Genomic DNA, 21,117 nt, shown 5'->3' on the forward strand with positions numbered 1-21,117 from the left:
TCTTGGGTGGGGGAGGGGTGTCATGAGTCACCTTTTTGAGGGGATAGCCCTTGTCACCCAGCAGCCATCCATCCAGCTGGGCTGGAGCACTGAAGAACCTCGGCACCTGGGAGTGTCTCAGGATGTAAGCGTCATGTGAGTTGCCAGGGTACCTTGCTTAGACTTGCAGAATCTGCATCTTGTGGTCACACACTATCTGCACGTCCATGGAGTGGAAGCCCTTCCTGTTGACGAAGGCACCGAGCTCACCCACTGGCGCCTTGATGGCCACATGTGTGCAGTCGATTGCACCCAGGATATGGGGGAAGCCAGCAATCACCACGAAGCGTCTGGTTCGTTGTGTCTGGCTGGCCTCGTCCGAATGGTAATGAATGAAAGTCAATACCCACTTGAACAGAGCGTCTGTCACCAGTTTGATGCGACTGTGGACAGCTGATTGGGAGACTCCACACAGAACCCCCACTGAGCCCTGGAAAGAGCTGGAGGCATAGAAGTTTAGTGCCACCATGGTCTTCAAAGCCACTGGAATGGGATGTCCACCCACACAGTCAGAGCCCAAGCCCGATCCTCTGACAGATGGAGGTCACTGTCTGTTTCCATTGAGAGATGGAGCCTCCTTCGGCACTGCACCTCAGACATATTAAGGTAGCTGCTTCGCCGCAAGTAAACCCTGGCAGCAGGATAGTGGCGTCTTCTGCGGCCCCTTCCGCCTTGGACTTCCTGCTGGCCCTGTGCCCCTTGTGCCACCGCCTCTCTTCCCACAGGTCGCTCCCCAGAAAGCTGAATAGGAACACCTGGCCTCCTCCCCCTTCTGGCACTCTCTTCCTCCTCAGAGGAGGTGCATCCAGCAGAGACCACAATCCCCATTACCAGGGTAAGGGTAGGCTGCCTGGTACCTGGAAGGCCCCACATGGTGTGAATCCTCCGGAGGTCTGGAAGACAACACTGAGTCCTGAACTGATGCCTCTAAATGCTCTGAATGCAGCTCTGAAGTGAGATGAAGCTGTTCTGTTCACAGAAGCAAGCAGCAGCAAGTGATATCCAAAATTACTCACTATACACTTTGTCAAGCCCACTGACTCCTTTTATCCCACCTGTGGATGAGGTTTTGCAAGTTGTGGCCTGCCTGCCTGCCCATTTTGACCGTGCGACATCCTGAAAATCACACGGGCTACATAAACTCAGATTGGTCTCTCAAGGGCCTTAACTGGCCATTTAATTAATGGCATGTGTGCCTCCATCTTCATCGCCTGCCTAGTGAAATATCGCGAGAGTGCACGTTGATGTCGGGACGCTCGTCCGACGTCAACGTGCTTTATTTCACGTACGGGTGTGTCGGGCACACGCCCCTATGCCAAGGGTAAGATTCTGCTCCAGGTCTCTGTAATGGCAATCAGATTATACTTACTTATTTCTGTTTGCGCTATCAGTTCATCTGATTTGTCTCGAATGCTACGTGCGTTTAGATACAGTACCTTTAATTTTGTCCTTTTATTATTTTTGTAGCGTCTAGCCTTATTTGCTGATTTAATTTGAGTGCATGAAGTTATGATGAGAGTTTGATATTGGAGGGAACTGAAAATTAACTTATATAAAAGCAAAGAACTGCGGATGCTGGAAATCCAAAACAAAAGCAGAAACAGAAATACCTGGAAAAACTCAGCAGGTCTGGCAGCATTGGTGGATGATTCTGCTTTCTAATCTTAATTAGCACATTCCTTTAGATAATATCACCACCTGCAACATCTCTTTGTCCTTTTGTCTGTGACATCTTTTGGTTATCTCCACCTATTACTGGCTACTTGTCCCAACAACCCCGCCCCCCACCCCCCTTAAACCAGCTTATATTTCACCCCTTTCCTATTTTTACTTAGTTCTGCTGAAGGGTCATGAGGACTCGAAACTTCAACTGTGCTCTTCTCCGCCGATGCTGCCAGACCTGCTGAGTTTTTCCAGGTAATTCTGTTTCTGTTTTTGTTTTGAAAATTAACTTATCCTGGGAGATCAGATGAGATCATTCATCCTCTTCCTACACTGGATTGCATTGTGGGTGCGTTTGCCAGCCACGCTGACCCATTGTGCTATCACCTCCTATGCTGGAAAGTTTAGGCTGGTGTGATTTCTGAAGCCATCCCTCGGGTACAGCACTCCTCTGATTAAAGCCTGGAGGGAGTCGTGGCTAAACCTGGATGCAGCTGCCTTCTTCTTGTGTGAAGCCATCTCAATACATCTCCTGAAGACAGCTGGGCTAGACAGAGTGAAATGTGTGTGCTTGGGTGGCATTTAATATGGCGCCCAGACCTTCGACCCCATTAGATAATGGCAGGGTGGGCGAATCAGCCCTCAACCCACCATATGATTCGGCGAGATACTCGCCTATGCATAATTAATGAGCTTCTGAGCACAAAGTTGGGCACGATTTCCTGCCACACCAACCAGCCAGAAACGCACCACAGAACCTGCCCGCCATGGCACTTAGTTTCAAAAATGGAAAACTCCACCCAGAGTCATTAAAGCACACAAGAAAGCCAGTCAGCCCATCAAGTCTCTGCTGGCTCTCTGTGGCACAATCCAGTTAGTCCCATTCCCCTGCTCCAATCCTGTAGCCATGAAAGTTTATTTCCCTCAAGTGCCCATCCAGTTTTCTTTTGAAATCAATAATTGTCTCCACTTTCAGCAGCCTCATAGACAGGGAGCTCCAGGTTATCACCACTCCTGTGTAAAACAATTCTTCCTCACATCCCCCTTGCATCTCTTACTGAAAAAATTAATTCTGTGCCCTTAGTAGCTGCAGCTAATGGGAAAGCTTTTTCTTTGGCTACCTTATCTAAATATGTTATAATCTCGCACACCTCTAGCAAATCTTCCCTCAATCTCCTTTGCTCCAAGGGAACCAACCCCAGCTTCTCCAAACTGACTTTGCAGCTAAAATACCTCATTGTTAGAACCATTCCGCTTCCTCTGCACTTTCTGAAGGACTGAGACCATTGTCATGCTGACCTGCAATCTGATTTCTAGGTTTTAATAATGATTGCAGGTTGTATGTAAATTTCTCACAAAAAGCTTTACCAAATGAGCATTTTATGTACTGAAGTTGAGTCAGCAAGAATTTTGTTATGGAAAAAGTTTAAAATTACTTATCAACCTTCGTTCTGATTTTGCTAATCTAATCTTTGGACGTATTATGAAGTATGAGCAGGAATGTCTTTTGGATGCACAGCAGGTGAGCCTGCATCAGTAAAGGAGAGCACCATCTCAGCTATGCAGCTGAAGTGCATAGCCACCCCAATGGACAATCTTGAAGTTACAGCGCTAAAACAACACTGGTAGTCCAGTTTAATAAGGAGGTGGTGAGAGTTGTTACCTGTTGAGATAGAACCTGCATCCCTAGTGTAGCCTCCAAAATGCTTGTCAACAATAGCACAGCACTCATTATAGACAGTGCTGTACAAATTGAGGGGTGTGGTGGTGGTGGGATGCCATCAGGGACAATTAAATGTTCTTATATGTTTAAAATTAATTGTTCTTTGCTTCTGTGTGCTGTTATCTCCAATTCAGGATTGAGAACACTCAGACTTAAGTACAGGTTGCCTGAGTTGCGTCGCAGCATAACTCTTTCTCTTTTGCTTCTCCCTCTCTGCCCTTTCCCCATTTGTTCTGCCCATTTCTTTATATATTCATATTCTAACGCTGGTTAATTTTCATTATTTTAGGTCTGAAATGTTTCTGCATCACATGTGTGAATAAAAATTATACTTGTGAAACAGATGGTATTTGCCTGGCTTCTGCCACACTTACTGGTGAAATAGTACAACAGTGGAAGACCTGTGTGCATCGCCGGGAAATGATTCCACCAGGGAAACCCTTTGTCTGTGCCAATTCAAAACGTGTGTCCAGGGCGTTTTGCTGTGATACTGACTTTTGTAACAGTATTGATATACAGCTGCCATTATTCAAAGGTAAGAATTCAAGATTTTGAAAATGTTATTACATCCTAATCCAGAATTTAAAAATAGTTTCCAATGAACATTAATTGACATGAATTGAAAACAAATATTTGTTACCGAAGGTCATAAAACAAATCTGAATGCTTTGGGTTTTAATAACAGACGGCAAATGCTAATTAGAATGATTGATTTCAGTTTGTCATCTGATGCCTCTTGTAAATGTTGTTGTCATCAGCAATTCAGTGTCTGATTTTTTTCCCCTTTCTTTCTATTAAGGAGTTTGCAGTTTGTTATTAATTGGATTTTATAAAGGTGCCAGTAGCTGTTTATAAACTCCGTGTAATTATGCAGCATTTGATTTTGTGCTTGAATTTGTATTAATGATGCAACATTTTCAAACAGTGCTGTTTATGGATGTTGTTGTGCCAAATGTTTTGCAATTTTGCAAGCTGTATCCCAGGATCAATTTTCATGAATTATTAAATTCCATGCTGGCTTGTACTGAGCATCTTTCAATATTAAGATGCTGATAAGGGGAATAATCTGGGAGAGTGCTTTGCTTAGAGAAGGAAGGACAATTCCATTGTTAACTTATTCAGACTGGAGAATGAAGGTATGCACAATGCTTTGAAAATGGCCTTAAAGGGTATCCTTAAAATGTAATCAGTTGCCAAATGTGGGATACTGAATGGCTAAAACTGAGAGCTTGCAAAAGGAAGACATTTTCTCAGAAGTTGGAGAAACATTAGGCCACAGATCCTGAGATTGCTCTCTAAAACTACAAAACAAAATACCAGTTTTTTTGTACAAAATCTGAGGTGTTAGGTGAATCACCAGCAGTAGCGTGAGGTCACCATGGTTGCTAACATGGTTGTTTGAGGTGATCGACACTAAAAGGTGTGAAATATTCTGATATTTAGCATGCCACTCAGTTTAGTCCATTTCCTGCAAATAAGTATCTGAAAATCAAGGATCTTTAAGGGTGTACTTTGACACATATTCATGCTTTCCTTCTTCGCATTTTTAAAATTTGTTTTTACTTAATGTATGTATCAGGTGAGTCTATAAAAGGTAAGAAAATATCTCTGACAGACAAAGTAGGTGATGTTACATAAGTTAAAATGTACAGTTGTATCTGCCAGTTACAGGCAGACTTGGTGCAGATTTTACAGTCATTGGGTAGGTAAGATGTAGGCCAGTTAGCCTGGATAGAGTAAGGTGGATTTACTCAGGAGTAGGGGATTTGAGAGGAATGGATACATCTCTGCAGAACAAGGTTCATCACTTGCACCACAGATGTCACCATGTGTCATCCCAAGGGAAGACAGCTCAACTTGCAGTGACAAAGGGTCAAATTATAGGTTTTGAGTCAAGATCTCGATATTATGACACAGCCGATGGTAAAGGCTGAGATGCTGAAATCCCAGAGGGAAACTTGAAACAACTGTCATAATTTATTTTTGCAATTTGTATGTTTCGAGATGCAGGCTTTGAACTCAGTGGTAATAAGACCACTGAGTCTCAAGAGGTTTTTTTTATATATATAAAACTAAATTATGCAATTATTAATTTAAGAACAAATTAAACCCATACATATGGCTACAAATTCCTACTATAAAAACTTTAAACAAATCCCCAAATTAACCACTCCCAGTTGAATCTCTGTCAAGGCAACTGTATCCCATAGATTTTAGAAGACTCCAGGCAAAGCACATTTGGCCTTACAAATTCAAAATGAGGTTCCTTGCAAGTTGGTCCTTTGTAGACACAGATGAAGATGTACGGCGGGTTAGATCTTAAATGCCTCTGCCTTACTCACAATCTCCTTTCTCCTTTATACAAATCTTTCTCTTTGAATGTAAATTTTCCATTGTATTAAAAAATTATTTATAATTTTACCTCTTCTATCAATAACATCCTTTGATTCCACCAATTTTATTAGTAAGCTGAAAAAAATAAACACATTGCTTGGTGTCTTCCAACTAGGTATAAGATTTCACCCATTCTTTTGAATCCCTTATTTAAAAATGCAAATTGCCCCCTTGACACCTATGTTTCTAAACTTCCCCATGTTTGTCTAATTACCATTTCAAACCTACTTCTTTCTATATATCAAAGCCGCTAGACCAGCTGGCTTTAATCCAATTAAGACACACACAGACACACACATCGACACAGACCCCATTAGACATTAATCTCTTCAGGACATTCGACATCAAAGTCAAATGGGATTCCTGACCCAGCACAGTGTGGGGAACAGCCTGTACTTTTCCTAGAATTTGCCAATAAGTGATTCTTCAACTTGGAATGAGCTGTAGCCTGCCTTTTTAGCTAAGGGAAAGAGAGAGAGAGAGAGAGAGGGCACATCCATCTTAAGGCACTTTCTCAACATTTTTCAATGTTAAAAAAATCGGCACATCTGCTGGGCCACCATCATGGAAGGAGACTAGCTGCAGCTGTGACCAAACAAGGTGGGAGGACTTCAAAGCCTACCTGAAGTACTGCGCCCCCCCGGCCCCTGTCTGCTTTTAGGAGGCCGCCTTCAACTCCAAGCAGCTGGCCTGTTCCCAATGCCAGAGAGCATCTAATAATTGGCCTTAATTTTCCATTAACGCCTTTATTGGCCACTCGCCACTTGCACGTGGGTAGCCTTTCTGCTCTAGATCCCACATGTCGGAAAATGGCCCGGGGTGCAATGGTGCAGGCATGCCAGTCAGTAACGTTAATTTATGTGCTTCCACTAGCCCCCATATGGGGTGAAAATTCTGCTCAAGATCCTGGAAACTCTAGAAACATTGCTAACCCACAGCATATAAACTCTAATTATCCAATAAACTGCCAATTTAATGTGTTGATTTTTCAGCTATTTTATCAGTATAATTCTAAAATAATCTCACCAATTAATATGAATCCTGAACCACTGGTCTCAAGTACAAATTTATAATCAGCAAAGTAGTTGATGCTGAGCTACTGTGACATACGGTTCTGCCTCTACAATCTCCTGTTCATTGTGTCAATTAACCTGATCGACTAATTATGTGCATATTCAAGTGATTAATTTTGTTACTAATCATAAATCTAAACTTAATAAACAATTGTTAGTGCATGATTCGTTTTCTGACATATTTTGACAATTTGACAAGAATCAGTCAATTCATTCACTCAACAGCTTGTATGTTTCCTAATTGGAGGCTGGTTAGGTAAATACAAATACAATCCGAACTGATTGAGTTAGTATAGTATGGCAAGCCACATATGGGGCATCACTCATTGCTGGATGGAGGCTGGATGGTAAACCCCAGATGGTTTCTTGAGGAGTTAAGATGATGAGGTTAAGTGTTTACCTGATACCTTTGATAAATATTTGAGAGGGTACTGGTCTGCACCTTTGTACAAAGACCATAAATGAAGAGGGGTTGGGGGGGAGAAGAGTGCTAACATGAACTAAGTGTGAGCTTGTATTAAGAGGGTTAGAGCGGAAGTGAGCTGTCAGCCTGCATCTGCTGGTGGAAGTAGAGTGCCATCTTAAATGCAGGGGAGCAGAAGATGTTGTACCAGTTTAAGCTGGGTTGGAGAGGAGAAGAGTATTGGTAAGAACTGGGAGGGTTGGTGATAATACTGCATACAAATGGTGAAGCCTAAGTATGTCTGCATATTGGATCTGTGCTGAGAGAGAGACCAGTACAAGGTAATTGCTCCAGGTAAGTGCAGGGGTCTATGTACTTGGTATCATGGGGGTCAGGAGAGATTGATGGCATTAGACCTTTAATCAAAGATCTCTGGTTGGGTTAAGGGGTAGCCTTTGGATTGGGGAAGAGATTAACGTGTCAGGCTTGGTATCAGGAGCAGTGTTCTAGAGGGATCCAAGGTCTTAAGAGGGGAGAGACACCAGAGGGTAGTGATTAGGACTCTGGCTTGGAGGTCAGTAGTCAATATTTAGAACAAAAACAGAATTACCTGGAAAAACTCAGCAGGTCTGGCAGCATCGGCGGAGAAGAAAAGAGTTGACGTTTCGAGTCCTCATGACCCTTCGGACCTTTGCGAAGGGTCATGAGGACGCGAAACGTCAACTCTTTTCTTCTCCGCCGATGCTGCCAGACCTGCTGAGTTTTTCCAGGTAATTCTGTTTTTGTTTTGGATTTCCAGCATCCGCAGTTTTTTTGTTTTTAGTCAATATTTAGGGTTGTTTTTCCTAGAGGCAGCTAGCACTGGCAAATCAACATTGGGCTAAGGATCTGAAACAGGTGTTAAGCCTTTATTTGCTATATGCTTGAGTCATGCATGAGTAAATTATGCCTCTTGTTTGTCCTTATTCAGTATGGCAGGTGTAAGTGTTCGCTTGTTTCCTGCTTACTAGTTTGGAAGTTTAGGAGGCTGTACAGTGCCTGAAAGACAAGTACTACACACCCCAATTTAACCCAATGTCTCTGAACAGTCTGGATCCATACAGTGTCTTTGTGAGTAGGTCTGGAGAACCATTAAGTGCTTTTGTGAACTGGGGTTTGAGGGTGTTGCTGAATGTCGGGGAGTGATTTGAGTAAGTATTGATTTCTTAACAATCTAAATGTCACTTCAAAGTTTTTAAAAAACTATTATTCTGAAATATGATTGTGCTTAAAATTAATCAGACTGCAATTTTTTTAAGATCTAAAAATAATATTGGGCTGTAACTTCCGAGCTCCAGGTGTCAAGGTACCCCAAAAAATGTGCTGGGGAAACCCGCCCAAAGTTCCCAGGTAAGGATTGCACAGCAATTGCTTGGGAAATTCAAACTTCCTTTGGGCAATTGCTCTGCACTGGGAACCACCTGAAAATGTGATTTAAATCATAAACATCGGCTGATTCTGACCGTCTTACAGCAATTGTTACCCAAAAAGTTAGAAGAATTAAAATCACTTATAGCTTCTGGGTAGCTATTGTACTGGCCTGCCCAACCCCCCCACGGTTCTCCATTCACCCTGCTCACTCACCCCTAACGCTCCACAGGAGTCACCCACTACCTAACCCCCATGGACACCCCTCAAGGGACTTCCCCCACCCCCCTACTACCACACACCAGCTACTAGTGCCGTAATAAAGTGAGTGTGTTCTCCTTCCTCCCAATGCTGCAGCTCTGGACAGAACCCACTGCGCTACACAGATCTCGCCCGCTTGAGTTGGAAGGTTGGGTGAGATAGGCGTGGTTGGAACTCAAGGTGAGTAACTACGGGCGGAGTGGCAATCTGACTCAGTTGCTACCCCACAGGAAGTTATGGCCCAATGAATTTTCTATACAAGCTCAGTGGTAAGGTCTTTGAGCAAAATTGAAAAGAGTACGTTCAGTGTCCATGGAACACCTATACTTGGTTGCAAATATTAGGAAACAGGCAACAGAAATCCATGGCCTCTGGTCTCTGCTGCCTTTATGTTGCCTTGGGATTTATGAGAACTTTTCTGTAGTAGAACCAATACTTGCAATAGTCACAGACCAAGTGCTACTATGAGCCTGGAGAGAACGTTACTTTTGTTGTGTCAAAAGAGCACCGAGATACCTGGAAAAAGTTGACAATGGGTCTTGAACACTATATTTCGTCACATGAGCAGGGACATATTATGAATGAAATGTCAAAATTTTTACTTAATTTTTAATTGCTGTGGGAAATCCCATCCCGCCCATGGATGAGGTTTCCTAAAAAATCCAAAGGCTGCTTGGCCTTTTTGCGGATTCAATTGTTAGTTTAATGGTTTTAATAATAGGTGACCTGCTGACCAAAATATTACGCGAGTGCACGATGACGTCGAGAGGCTCACCCAAAATCATCGCGCATCATTTTATTCTTGTTCAGGTTGGGCGCAGGCCCGCCCGAGGAGCACAATATTCTGCCCTATGAGTTGTAAATTTGTTTTGATACCCCACTTTTGAGGCCAAAGTTTCACAAATTTTGCCTTCCTGAAGATTTTATCCATAGTTAGATTAGTTGGATAGAATCTACAATAGCACAAGTTCTATATTTTCTTGCATTTAATTAGTTCAGATATGGGATATACATCTTAGCAAGGCCATTGTGGAAATGTAGAATAAAGTTAAAATGCCTCCTATTGGCCTAAAAAATGTAAGAACTTAATGGAGGACAACATTAGAAAAATGACTTGCAAAATCAGAGCAAAGCTAAGATGCTAAAAGGGAAATGCTTCCTTAATAATATGAATATATGAATTAGGAGCATGAGTAGGCCATGCGACCCTTTGAGCCTGCTCCGCCATTCAATAAGATCATGGTTGACCTGAAAGTAATTTCAACCTCACATTCCTGCCTACCCCTAACAACCTTTCATCCCCTTGTCAATCAAGAATCTATCTAGCTCTCCTTAAGAATATTCAAAGATTCTGCTTCCACCTTTTTGAGAAGAGAGTTCCAAAGACTCACGACCCTCTGAGAAAAAATTTCTCTTCATCTGTCTTAAATGAGCAACCCCTTATTTTTAAATTGTGTCTTAGTTCTAGATTCTCCCACAAGAGGAAATATCGTCTCCACATTCACCTTGTCAAAACCACTCAGGATCTTAAAGGTTTCAATTAAGCTGCCTTTTACTTTTCTAAATTCCAGTGGATACAAGTCCAACCTGTCCAGCCTTTTCTCAAAAGACAACCTGCCCATTCCTAGTATTAGTCTAGTAAACCTTCTGTAAAGTGTCCTAATGCATTTAAATCTGTTTTTAAATAAGGAGACCAGTACTGTACACAATACTGTGAATTCAACAACTTTAGGTCGGACTGAATATTGAATTCAACAACTTTAGGTCTTGAGCTCCCTCCTCCATCCACAGCCCCTTTCTGTTTCTTCTCCCTTCCTTTTGTTTTTTCCAATAAATTATATAGATTTTTCTTTTCCCACCTATTTCCATTATTTTTAAATATTTTAAAATCTTTTATGCTCCCCCCACCCCCACTAGAGCTATACCTTGAGTGCCCTACCATCCATTCTTAATTAGCACATTCGTTTAGATAATATCACCAACTTTAACACCTATGTGTTCTTTTGTTCTATTGTCTGTGACATCTTTTGATGATCTGCTTCTATCACTGTTTGTTTGTCCCTATAACCACACCAACCCCCTCCACTTCTCTCCCCCAACCCAACCCATCCCAACCCCTGCACCCGCCCCCCCAACACACACACACCTTAAACCAGCTTATATTTCACCCCTTTCTTGGATTCACTCAAGTTCTGTTGAAGGGTCATGAGGACTCGAAACGTCAACTCTTTTCTTCTCCGCCGATGCTGCCAGACCTGCTGAGTTTTTCCAGGTAATTCTGTTTTTGTTTTGGATTTCCAGCATCCGCAGTTTTTTTGTTTTTTTGTTTTTATGGTCTCATCAATGCCCCGTAGAACTGAAGCATAACCTCCTTACTTTTGTAATCAATTCCCCTCACAATAAATTATAACATTCCATTAGCTTTCCTAATTATCTGCTGTACCTGAAACTAGTCTTTTGCGATTCATGCATTAGGACACACAGATCCCTCTAAATCTCAGAACTCTGCAATCTCTCACCATTTAGATAATGAGCTTCTTTTATATTCTTCCTGCCAAAATGGATGATTTCACATTTGCCCCCACATTATACTCCATTTGCTAGATCTTTGCCCACTCACTTAACCGATGTCCTTTTGTAGCCTCTTTATGCCCGCTTCACAATTTACTTTCCTACCTGTCTTTGTGTCATCAACAAATTTAGTAACCATTTCGTCGGCCCCTTCATCCAAGTCAATTATGTAAATTGTAAAAAGTTGAGGCCCCATTACTGATCCCTGTGGCAAACCGCTCGTCACATCCTGCCAACCAGAAAAAGACCCATTAATACCAACTCTCTGCTTCCGATTAGCTAGCCAATCTTCCATCCTTGCCAATATGTTATCCCCTACACCATGATCTTTTATTTTCTGCAGTAACCTTTAATGTAACATTTTACTAAATGGCTTCTGGAAATCTAAGTACCGTACATCCACCGGTTCCCCTTTATCCACAGCACATGTGACTCCTTCAAAGAACACCAACATGATTTCCCTTTTACAAAACCATGTTGACTCTGCCTGATTGCCTTGAATTTTTCTAAGTGACCTGCTATAACATCTTTAATAATCGCTTCTTACATTTTCCTATGACAGATGTTAGGCTAACTGGTCTATAGTTTCCTGCTTTCTATCTCCTTCCTTTTTTGAACAAAGGAGTTAAATTTGCTATTTTCCAATCTAGTGGAACCTTCCCCGAACCTAGGGAATTTTGGAAAATTAAAACCAGTGCATCAACTATCTCACTAGCCACTTCTTTCAAGACCTTAGGGTGAAGTCCATTCAGACTTGGGATTTGTCAGCCTTCAGCACCAACACTTTGCTAATACAACTTTGTTGGAGGTGGCTGAGTTGTGCTATTAATGGTAGAGTTGATCTACAGACACGTCTTGGGTGGAAACATTAAGTTTATTTACAATGCACTCAGCAGCAACGTGTGCTTTCAACTCTAACTCTATCTCTACACTGACTATTGAGGTAGCCCATGCTACTCTCCTATTGGTTACTACTGATCATGTGATCTTCCTTAACAAGCATTATTCTTAAAGGTACATTACACTAAATAAAACCATAATTACTACACACTCCCCAGGTGATTGTAATTTCCCTGAATTCCTCCCTCCCTTCCATTTCCTGATCTGCAGCTATTTCCGGGGTGTTACTTGTATCCTCTTAGTGAAGACTGAAGCCAAATACTTGTTTGATTTGTCCGCCATCTCACTACTTGCAATTATCAATTCCCCAGACACACACTATAGGACCAACGCTCACTTTGCTAACTCTTTTCCTTATTTAAGTATCCATAGAGACTCTTACTATCCATCTTTATATTACTAGCAAGCCTTCTCTCATACTCTATTTTTTCCCTCCTTATTAATCTTTTTGTCATTATTTGCTGTTCTTTATATTTTTTCCAGTCTTCTGACCTGCGCCCCATCTTTGGGCAATTATAAGCTTTTTCTTTAAGTTTGATACTGTCTTTATCTTTTTTAGTTTACAATGGATGGTGGACCCTCCACTTGGAATTTTTCTCTCTCATTGGAATGTATTTATTCTGTCTATTCTGAAATATCCTTTTACATGTCTGCCACTGAACCTCTATTGACATGCCCATTAACCTCACTTGCCAGTTCACTTTAGTTAGCTCTGCTTTCATGCCCTCATAATTGCCCTTATTTAAATTTAAAATGCTAGTCCTGAGCGCACTCGTTTCTCCCTCAAAGTGAATGTAAAATTCAATCATATTATGATTGCTGCTACCCAGGGGTGCTTTCATTAGAAGGTTACCAATTAATCCTATCTCGTTGCTCAATACCAGATCGAGTATAGCCTGCTCTCTGGTTGGCTTCAGATGTGCTGTTCTAAGAAACTATCCCAAAAACATTCTATGAACTCCTTGTCTACACTACCTTTGCCCATCTGATTTTTCCAGTCTATATGTAGATTAAAATCCTTCATGATTATTGCTGTACCTTTCTGGCAAACTCCCTTTTTAAGGTGCAACACCTGCCCCTTTACTTCCCCCCTCCTCACCGTCCAAGGACCCAAACACTCCTTTCAAGTGAAGCAGCACTTCACTTGCACTTCCCTCAATTTAGTCTACTGCATTCACTGCTCCCAATGCGGTCTCCTCTACATTGGAGAGACCAAACGCAGACTGGGTGACCGCTTTGTGGAACACCTTCGGTCTGTCCACAAGCATGACCCAGACCTCCCTGTCACTTGTCATTTCAACACACCACCCTGCTCTCATGCCCACATGTCCGTCCTTGGCCTGCTGCAATGTTCCAGCGAAGCTCAACACAAACTGGAGGAACAGCATCTCATTTTCCGACTAGGTACTTTACAGTCTTCCGGACTTAATATTGAGTTCAACAATTTCAGATCATGAACTCTCTCCTTCATCCCCACCCCCTTTCCGATCCCCCTTTTTCCAATTATTTATAATTTTTTCACAACTATATTTTTTCCTTTCTCTCCTATTTTTAAATTTATTTCGATCTATTGTTTCACCTCTGCCTTTTAGCCCATTTCGATCCCTTCCCCCCACTCCACCTCCACTAGGGCCATCTGCCACTAGCTTGTCCTGCTTGCTTCCCTTAATGTCCCCATTAGCACATCCTTTAGATAATATCACCACCATCAACACCCCTTTGTCCTTTTGTCTATGACATATTTGGCAGTCTCTTCTTGACCTCCACCTATCACTGGTCCCCTATTGAGCTCTCCTGTACCATCCCCTTCTACCAGCTTATATTTCATCTTATTTCTATATGTCTTAGTTCTGATGAAGAGTCATACGGACTTGAAACATCAACTGTATCCCTCTCTGCAGATGCTGTCAGACCTGCTGAGTTTTTCCAGGTATTTTTGTTTTTGTCCCAGATTTCCAGCATCTGCAGTATTTTACTTTTATCCCTTTATCTCTTCTTTTATATCCTGTCCTACTGTGTAGTTACAATTAGGAGGCCTGAGCATTCCACATCTCAATCCAAACCGCTTCTATGTTCTCATTTCCTGAATTTAGGTCACCCCTCTCTAATGCGCTAATCCAATCATTAATTAACAGAGCCAACCCACCACCTATTCCTAACTTCCTGTCCTTCTTAAATGTCACATAGCCTTCAATATTCAGGTCCCAATTGTCTCTGTAATGGCTATTAGATCATACTTATTTATTTCTATTTGCACTATCAGTTTATCTGTTTTGTTTCAAATGCTATGTGCATTTAGATACAGAGCCTTTAGTTTTGTCCTTGTTACATTTTTGTAGCGTCTAGCCTTATCTGCTGATTTACTCTTAGAATTGTACTCTCTGTCCCTTTTTGTCACAGTCTATTTATCATAGCCCATATTAATACCTGTCTCTACTCTTTGGTTTACCATATGTTCCTAAATTTGATCCCTCGCTCCCACTATTCAGTTTAAAACCCTCTCCACTTTGCTATTTAAGCAGCTTGTGAGGATACCAGCCTCAGCATGGTTCAGGTGTAGATCGTCCCAATAGTATAGATCCCAATTTCCCCAACATGAATGCCAGTGCCACACAAACTGGAACCCACTTCTCCCACACCAGTCTTTGAGCCACACATTCATTTCCCTAATCTTATTTGTCCTATGCCAATTTGCACTTGGCTCAGGTAATAATCCAGAAATTATTACCTTTGAGGTCCTTCTTCTTAATTTGGTGCCTAACTCATCATACTGATTATGCAGCGCCTCCTTCCTCATCCTGCCTATGTCATTGGTACCTACATGGACCACGACCACTGGATCCTCCCTTTCCCACTGCAAATTCTTCTCCAGCCCTGAGCAGATGTCCTGAACCCTGACAACAGGCAGGCAACAAAGCTGTCTCGCCTCCCGCTGTTTGCTACAAAGAACAGTGTCAATCTTACTCACTGTACCGTCCCCTATTACCACTACATTTCTTTTCGCTCCCCCCACTTGGATGGCTTCCTGTCCCAGGGTGCCAGGCCAGTTTACTGACCCACCCTGCAGCACCCCACTCTCATCCAAACAAGCTGAGAGAACCCTCAAACCTGTTGGACAATTGCAGAGGCTCACACTCCTGCCCTCTGGGTCCCCTTGCCTGCCTCACTCACAGTCGCATCCTCCTGTCTCTGACCATTGACCAAATCAGAAGACCCCATCCTAAGTGGTGTGACTACCTCCTGGTATAAACCATCCAGGTAACTTTCCCCCTTCCTGATGTGTCACAGAGTCTGCAGCTCAGCCTCCAGCTCAATGACTCTGAGCTGAAGTTCCTCAAGCTGCAAGCACTTACTACAGGCTTGTTTGCCCTGGATCACAATGTTATCCAGGAGCTCCCACATGTAGCAACTTGACACATCAGCTGTCCTGCCATCCTTAATGTGTTTTAAATAATTACTTAATTATATTAATCACTTTTTTTTTGCTTTCTTATATATTTGATTAACTTTAACACCAAATTGTGTACTATTTTAAACCTTAGGGATAGAATAGAATTTATCCACTTCTCAGATACTCACCAGCAGCTAGCTCCTTTCCCTGTAGTAGAGCAAGAACCAATTTCTATGGGGTGAGAAAGACAGAAAGAGGGAACAAACGCCCGACCTGAATGGGAGTAAAATAGTGCATGATGATGCCAGGTGAGCGTCGTGGGTGTGCGTGGGTGCCGGAGTGGGCCCACCATTAATTAACAGGCCACTTAAGGCCCTTAACAGTTCAATTGACTGTGAGTTTATCTTAGCTGTGCGATTTTCTGCCCGTCGCATGGGCAAAACGGGCAGGCGGCCAGCCGACATTTTCACAAACCTCATCCAAGGGCGGGATAAAAATGTTCAGCAGGATTGCCAGTGTGAATAGTGAGGAGTTCAGGGGATAGTTTGCTGCTGGTTGCTTCGTTGAACTTGACAGCTTCATCCCTGTTCTGAGCTCCATTCTTAGCATTTCCAGGCTTCATTTCAGGACTCATTCGTGTCCCCAAGGCCCCTGGAAAATTTTGACCGTGTGGACCCTTCCAGGTGTCAGACAGCTTTCTGTAACCCTGGTAATAGGGATTGTGGTCTCCACTGGTGGCATCTCCTCTGAGGAGGAACAGGGGGGCAGAAGGGGGAGGAGGCCAGGTGTCCCAATACAGCTTGCAGGGGGAAGGAGAGGTGCAGGCATGAGGGGCACAGGGCCAGCAGGTAGTCCAAAGCAGAAGGAGCCGCAGAAAATGTCACTTTCCTGCTACGAGGGTTTACAGGCAGCGATGCAGCTACCTCAGTATGTCCAAGGTGCAACGTCAAAAGAGGCTCCGACTCTTCAGGGAGACCGTGACCCCATTTTTCATATGATTGGGCCTGAGATCACCTCCGACTGTGTGCGTGGACACCACATGCCAGTGGCTTTGAATGTCACAGTGGCCCTCATCTTCTGTGCCTCCAGCTCTTTCCAAGGGTCAGTGGGGGGACTTGGTGGAGTGTTCCAATCAGCTGTTCACAGTTGTAAAGTTGGTGACGGAAGCTCTGATCAGAAGGGTAATTACATTTATTCATTTCTATATAGATGAGGCCAATCAGGCTGAGCGAGCCAGAGGCTTCGCAGCGATTGTTGGGTTCCCCCACACCCAGGATGCAATTGACTATACACATGAGGCCGTCAAGGTGCCCGCTGGTCAGCCGGGTGCCTTCATCAACTGGAAGGGATTCCACTCCATGAATGTGCAGATAGCGTGTGACCACAAGGTGCAGATTCTGCAAGTCCGTGCAAGGTACCCTAGCAGGTCCCATGACGCATACATCCTGAGAGACTACCAGGTGCCAAGGCTCTTCAGTGCCCCAGCCCCACTGGATGGATGACAAGGGATATCCGTTGAAGAGGTGACTCATGACGTCTTTCTGCCACCCAAGAACAGAGGCAGAGAAGTGTTACAATATGAGTCATGCCTCCACAAGGGCGGTGATAGAGAGGACCATAGGTCTTCTCAAGATGCGGTTCCGATTCCTGAACCTTTCAGGGGGAGCACTACAATACCCCCAGAGCATGCGTCACTAATAATGGTTGCATGCTGTGCTATCCACAATCTGGCTCTGGCAAGAGGGGATCCACTGAAGGAAAGGGATCTTGATGAAGCTGCAAAGGCCACAGATGATGAGTTCAGTAGTGAGTCTGAAGATGACCAGTGAGGAGAAGGCTGAGGGTGTGGAGCCAGCCCTCGGTAACTCCATGGAGGCAGGAACACCAGAGGTGTCTTGATCAAACACTCCTTCAGCTAGACTGCCAAAGATTGGCTTCAAATACATGCCAGGGCTGCCTCCTCCATTCCAGATGTCTGAAAGGACCCTTTCATTTGAACACAAAGAACACTCAATGCCTGTGCAATTAAGTTCATGGACACTTATGTCCAGCATTACATACTACCATACCCTGCACCAATAAAATAAAAAAGATGAAGCATACTCAGGCCATGATGACAAAAACAAAACTTATCTCATGTGGACAATTCCAAACCATTTACACAGATTTCTCTGGTATTCATCCTGTCATGAACATATTATTGTCTATAGTGTTATTGGAATTTATTTTAAATTGGACTTGCAGTGAGGTCTGTGTCTGTGGTTATGAGTATATGCTTCTTAATTGTATTAAAGCCAGCCAGTCTGGGTGCTTTGATGTATAGTAGTTTTGAGGTGATAAACAGTAAGGTAAAGAGTACATTTACATTTTGTTGAATAAACCATTCAAAGACTAGGGGTGAAATCTTGCACCTAGCTAGGAGACACCTTGCAATGTTTATATTATTAATAAAATTGGTACTATGAAAGGGGTTCAAAGGGCCTGGTGATACAATGAGAATTTACATTCAAAGGAAAAGCTAGATATATACATAGTTGTATATATATAGTTTTGTGTGTGGAGGTCAGAGGCATGTAATATCTAAACAGCCTATAAGCCTGCCACTGTGTCTGCGAAGGAACACATTGAAGGGAACCTCATTTTGAATTCATAAGATAAAATGCGCTTTGTCTGGTGTCTGTTTGAACCTATGGGTTATTGTTGCCTTGGGGAAGATTACCTGGGAGTGATTCATTTGGGGATTAGTTTAATAGTTATAATGGTAGTAATTTGTAGAATGTGTTTAATACTTTGTTAAATTAATAAACATTTATTTTAATTTATATAAAAACCTCTGGTGGTTTCATTTCTGAATTCAGAGAAGCATCTCAAACATGCCAATTGAAAATATAGGTTATGACAGTTGTTTAAAGTCTCCCTCTGGGATTTTAAATAACTCAGCCTTTACCAACTGCTGTGTCATAATAATTCCCAGGCCAATGTAGATAGAGTAAACATAAATGAACATAAAATCACCTGTGACCTGTCCCTCTTGTGCTCATGGTGCCTTTAACTTATGTTTGTGAGTGCTACATCTAGGTGCTCCCACCTCGCTGGCAGCGGCATTGGAGACAGCCTGCCCGGAGAGGAGCCCACAGAGATGACAGGCAGTTTGTGCACAATGTGAAGTCGCCCTGCACCTCCCTGTTCACCATTGATGGACAGGCACCTAGCTGGGATACTGGGTGCCTCATCCATTTCCCACACTGACATTGACCACCTGAAGTCAGTGTCTGTGTGAGGGCTTGCAGGTCTGAGCGCAATCCCAGGAACCCTTCATTCTGTCCCTGGAGCAGCCTCTCTGTGAGAGTCTGTCAATGGAGGATGCAGTGCGCTCGCCCTTGGCAGTCAATGCAGTGCTAATGCTCCGCATGGACTCTTCCATCATGGAGAACATGGCATGCATACCCTCACGGATCTCTGCCAGATCCTCCCGCACATTTCACTGGACATCCAGCATCTGCCGCCTAATGGATGACTCCAGAGGCTCATCATCAACCTTCGATTGAGCATCGTCCTGATCACCAGCAGTCCTCTGCTTCCACCTGCACTTCAAGCGACTGTGAAGTGTCTTCATCAATGTGCACTGAGATACTAGCCGCTGCTCTAATGCCCACCTAATGCTGGTATCTGCACTGGTCCCTGCTCCTGAGAGTGGGTGTGGCACAGGTGAAAGTGATGCCTGGTGGTCCTCTGGTGTCAGGGGTGGCACTTCGGGGTCTGGAGATCGGATGTTTGCTGGCAAACCTAAAAGCGAGAAGAAAGACATGACATTAGTTAAAGTTATCACACTGTCACTGTGCATGCCAGGCACATGGGTGAGAAAATGGAGATCTGCATCACGGTGCCATCGACTATCAATGATCAATGGGGACTCTAGATTCGAGGCCCCCATCAATGAGGAGACTACATTAGAATGGTTGCACAATCTGAAAATCTCACCTCTGTGCATTGCACTGTTGCCTTAGTCTGGCACCCCCGCCTCTCCGTGCCCGGTTGCACGGGGAGCATGCTGGCTCTCCAGCTCTAGGGCATCCTGCTTGAGCCTGGTGAGCAGCAGCAGCTTAGGCAGGTGCCCACCTGTACATGCCGTTTCGGCTTGGTTATGGCTCGTCTTCTCCTTAAAGGACAAAGGAGCATTGATTAGTTCACTCTCCACGTGCAGCACAATTGCAGCCTGGCCAACCCCAGCTGAGAACCACTTCACAAGGCACATCCAATTCATGGCTCTTGAGCTGCAAGGCATTCAGTCCAAACAGCCAGGGCTCACCCCCTTGGCCAACTCCGGCATCATTGACAGTTGGCACTCAGACTCTAGCACCCCTGAGGTCCATGGGGCAATGGCCACACCTTAACACTTCTGCACCCTGACCCATGCCAACATGGTACTCACCCTTCCTGAGTGTAGCAGGTCATTGAAGCACTTCCAGCGCTGCACCCATGTGCGCCACACCACGTCATGGCTGCTAATCAGGGCTGCCATCTCCTCCCATGCCCTCTTTATGAGGTGTGGTGGCCTCTTCCTCCCATCTCTGGGGACAAGGGTGTCCCTCCTGGCAGTCACCTCCTCCAGGATGAGAGTGAGGCACTCATCAGAAAAGCGGGGGGCTGAGTGCCCACCTGACCTGCCCTCCAGCCTGGCATGCACTCGATTCCATCATTGCAACGATGGACAGATGTCCTTCCCTGGCAGCCTTCTGGGTTTGCCTGGGCTGCTTTTAAACTGGTCGCCGGGTCACCATTGGACCCAATGGCCAACAGGCCCCTGCCCCCGCTCGGCCCTTCACAGCCAGTGCGGAGTTCGCATTTCATACTGGGCGGGCCTTACTTGGTCCGTCAGTGTGAAATCACGGCCGGGGCCCGATTGCGGGCGGCGGTCGATTTCAAAGCTGCTCCCAGGCCCACCCACTGCTCCTGCCTGACGAGGGAAAAATTCTGCCCCAAGTCTTCACTCCATTTGCCAATCTACTTGTATTTGCAGCACAAGTATTTCCATTGTTTTGTAACTCCAATTTACATAACTAAGCTGCACTAAAGTCACACTAAATCCTGCCTGGTAATGACACAAGTTAAAGAATGTGATTGTGATAATTACATCTTTGTGATCAAAATTGTACATCATGTTATTGCTATGGAAACCCCCTGTTTTCAGAGAACTGAACCATAAGGGGGCATCATGTCATCATGTCACTTGCACATGGTGTCATGAAGAGATATGAATGTCTATAATGTTATTGGAAATTGTTTTTAAAAT

At 43.8% G+C, this 21,117-nt stretch overlaps 1 protein-coding gene across 1 annotated transcript in view; it reads left to right on the top strand.

The window, feature by feature from the left end:
- Positions 1–651: 651 nt before the first annotated feature.
- LOC121284927 (activin receptor type-1B-like) overlaps positions 652–21,117 on the top strand; it is a gene marked incomplete at both ends in the record, with an annotated part of 126,846 nt that continues 106,380 nt past the window's right edge. The window contains 2 exons of the mRNA XM_041200853.1: positions 652–673; positions 3,714–3,959. Coding sequence (XP_041056787.1) covers positions 652–673; positions 3,714–3,959 — 268 coding nt within the window. The remainder of the gene's footprint in view (positions 674–3,713; positions 3,960–21,117) is intronic.

The sequence above is a fragment of the Carcharodon carcharias genome, chromosome 12 (assembly GCF_017639515.1).
Source record: "Carcharodon carcharias isolate sCarCar2 chromosome 12, sCarCar2.pri, whole genome shotgun sequence".
Taxonomy (NCBI): domain Eukaryota; kingdom Metazoa; phylum Chordata; class Chondrichthyes; order Lamniformes; family Lamnidae; genus Carcharodon; species Carcharodon carcharias.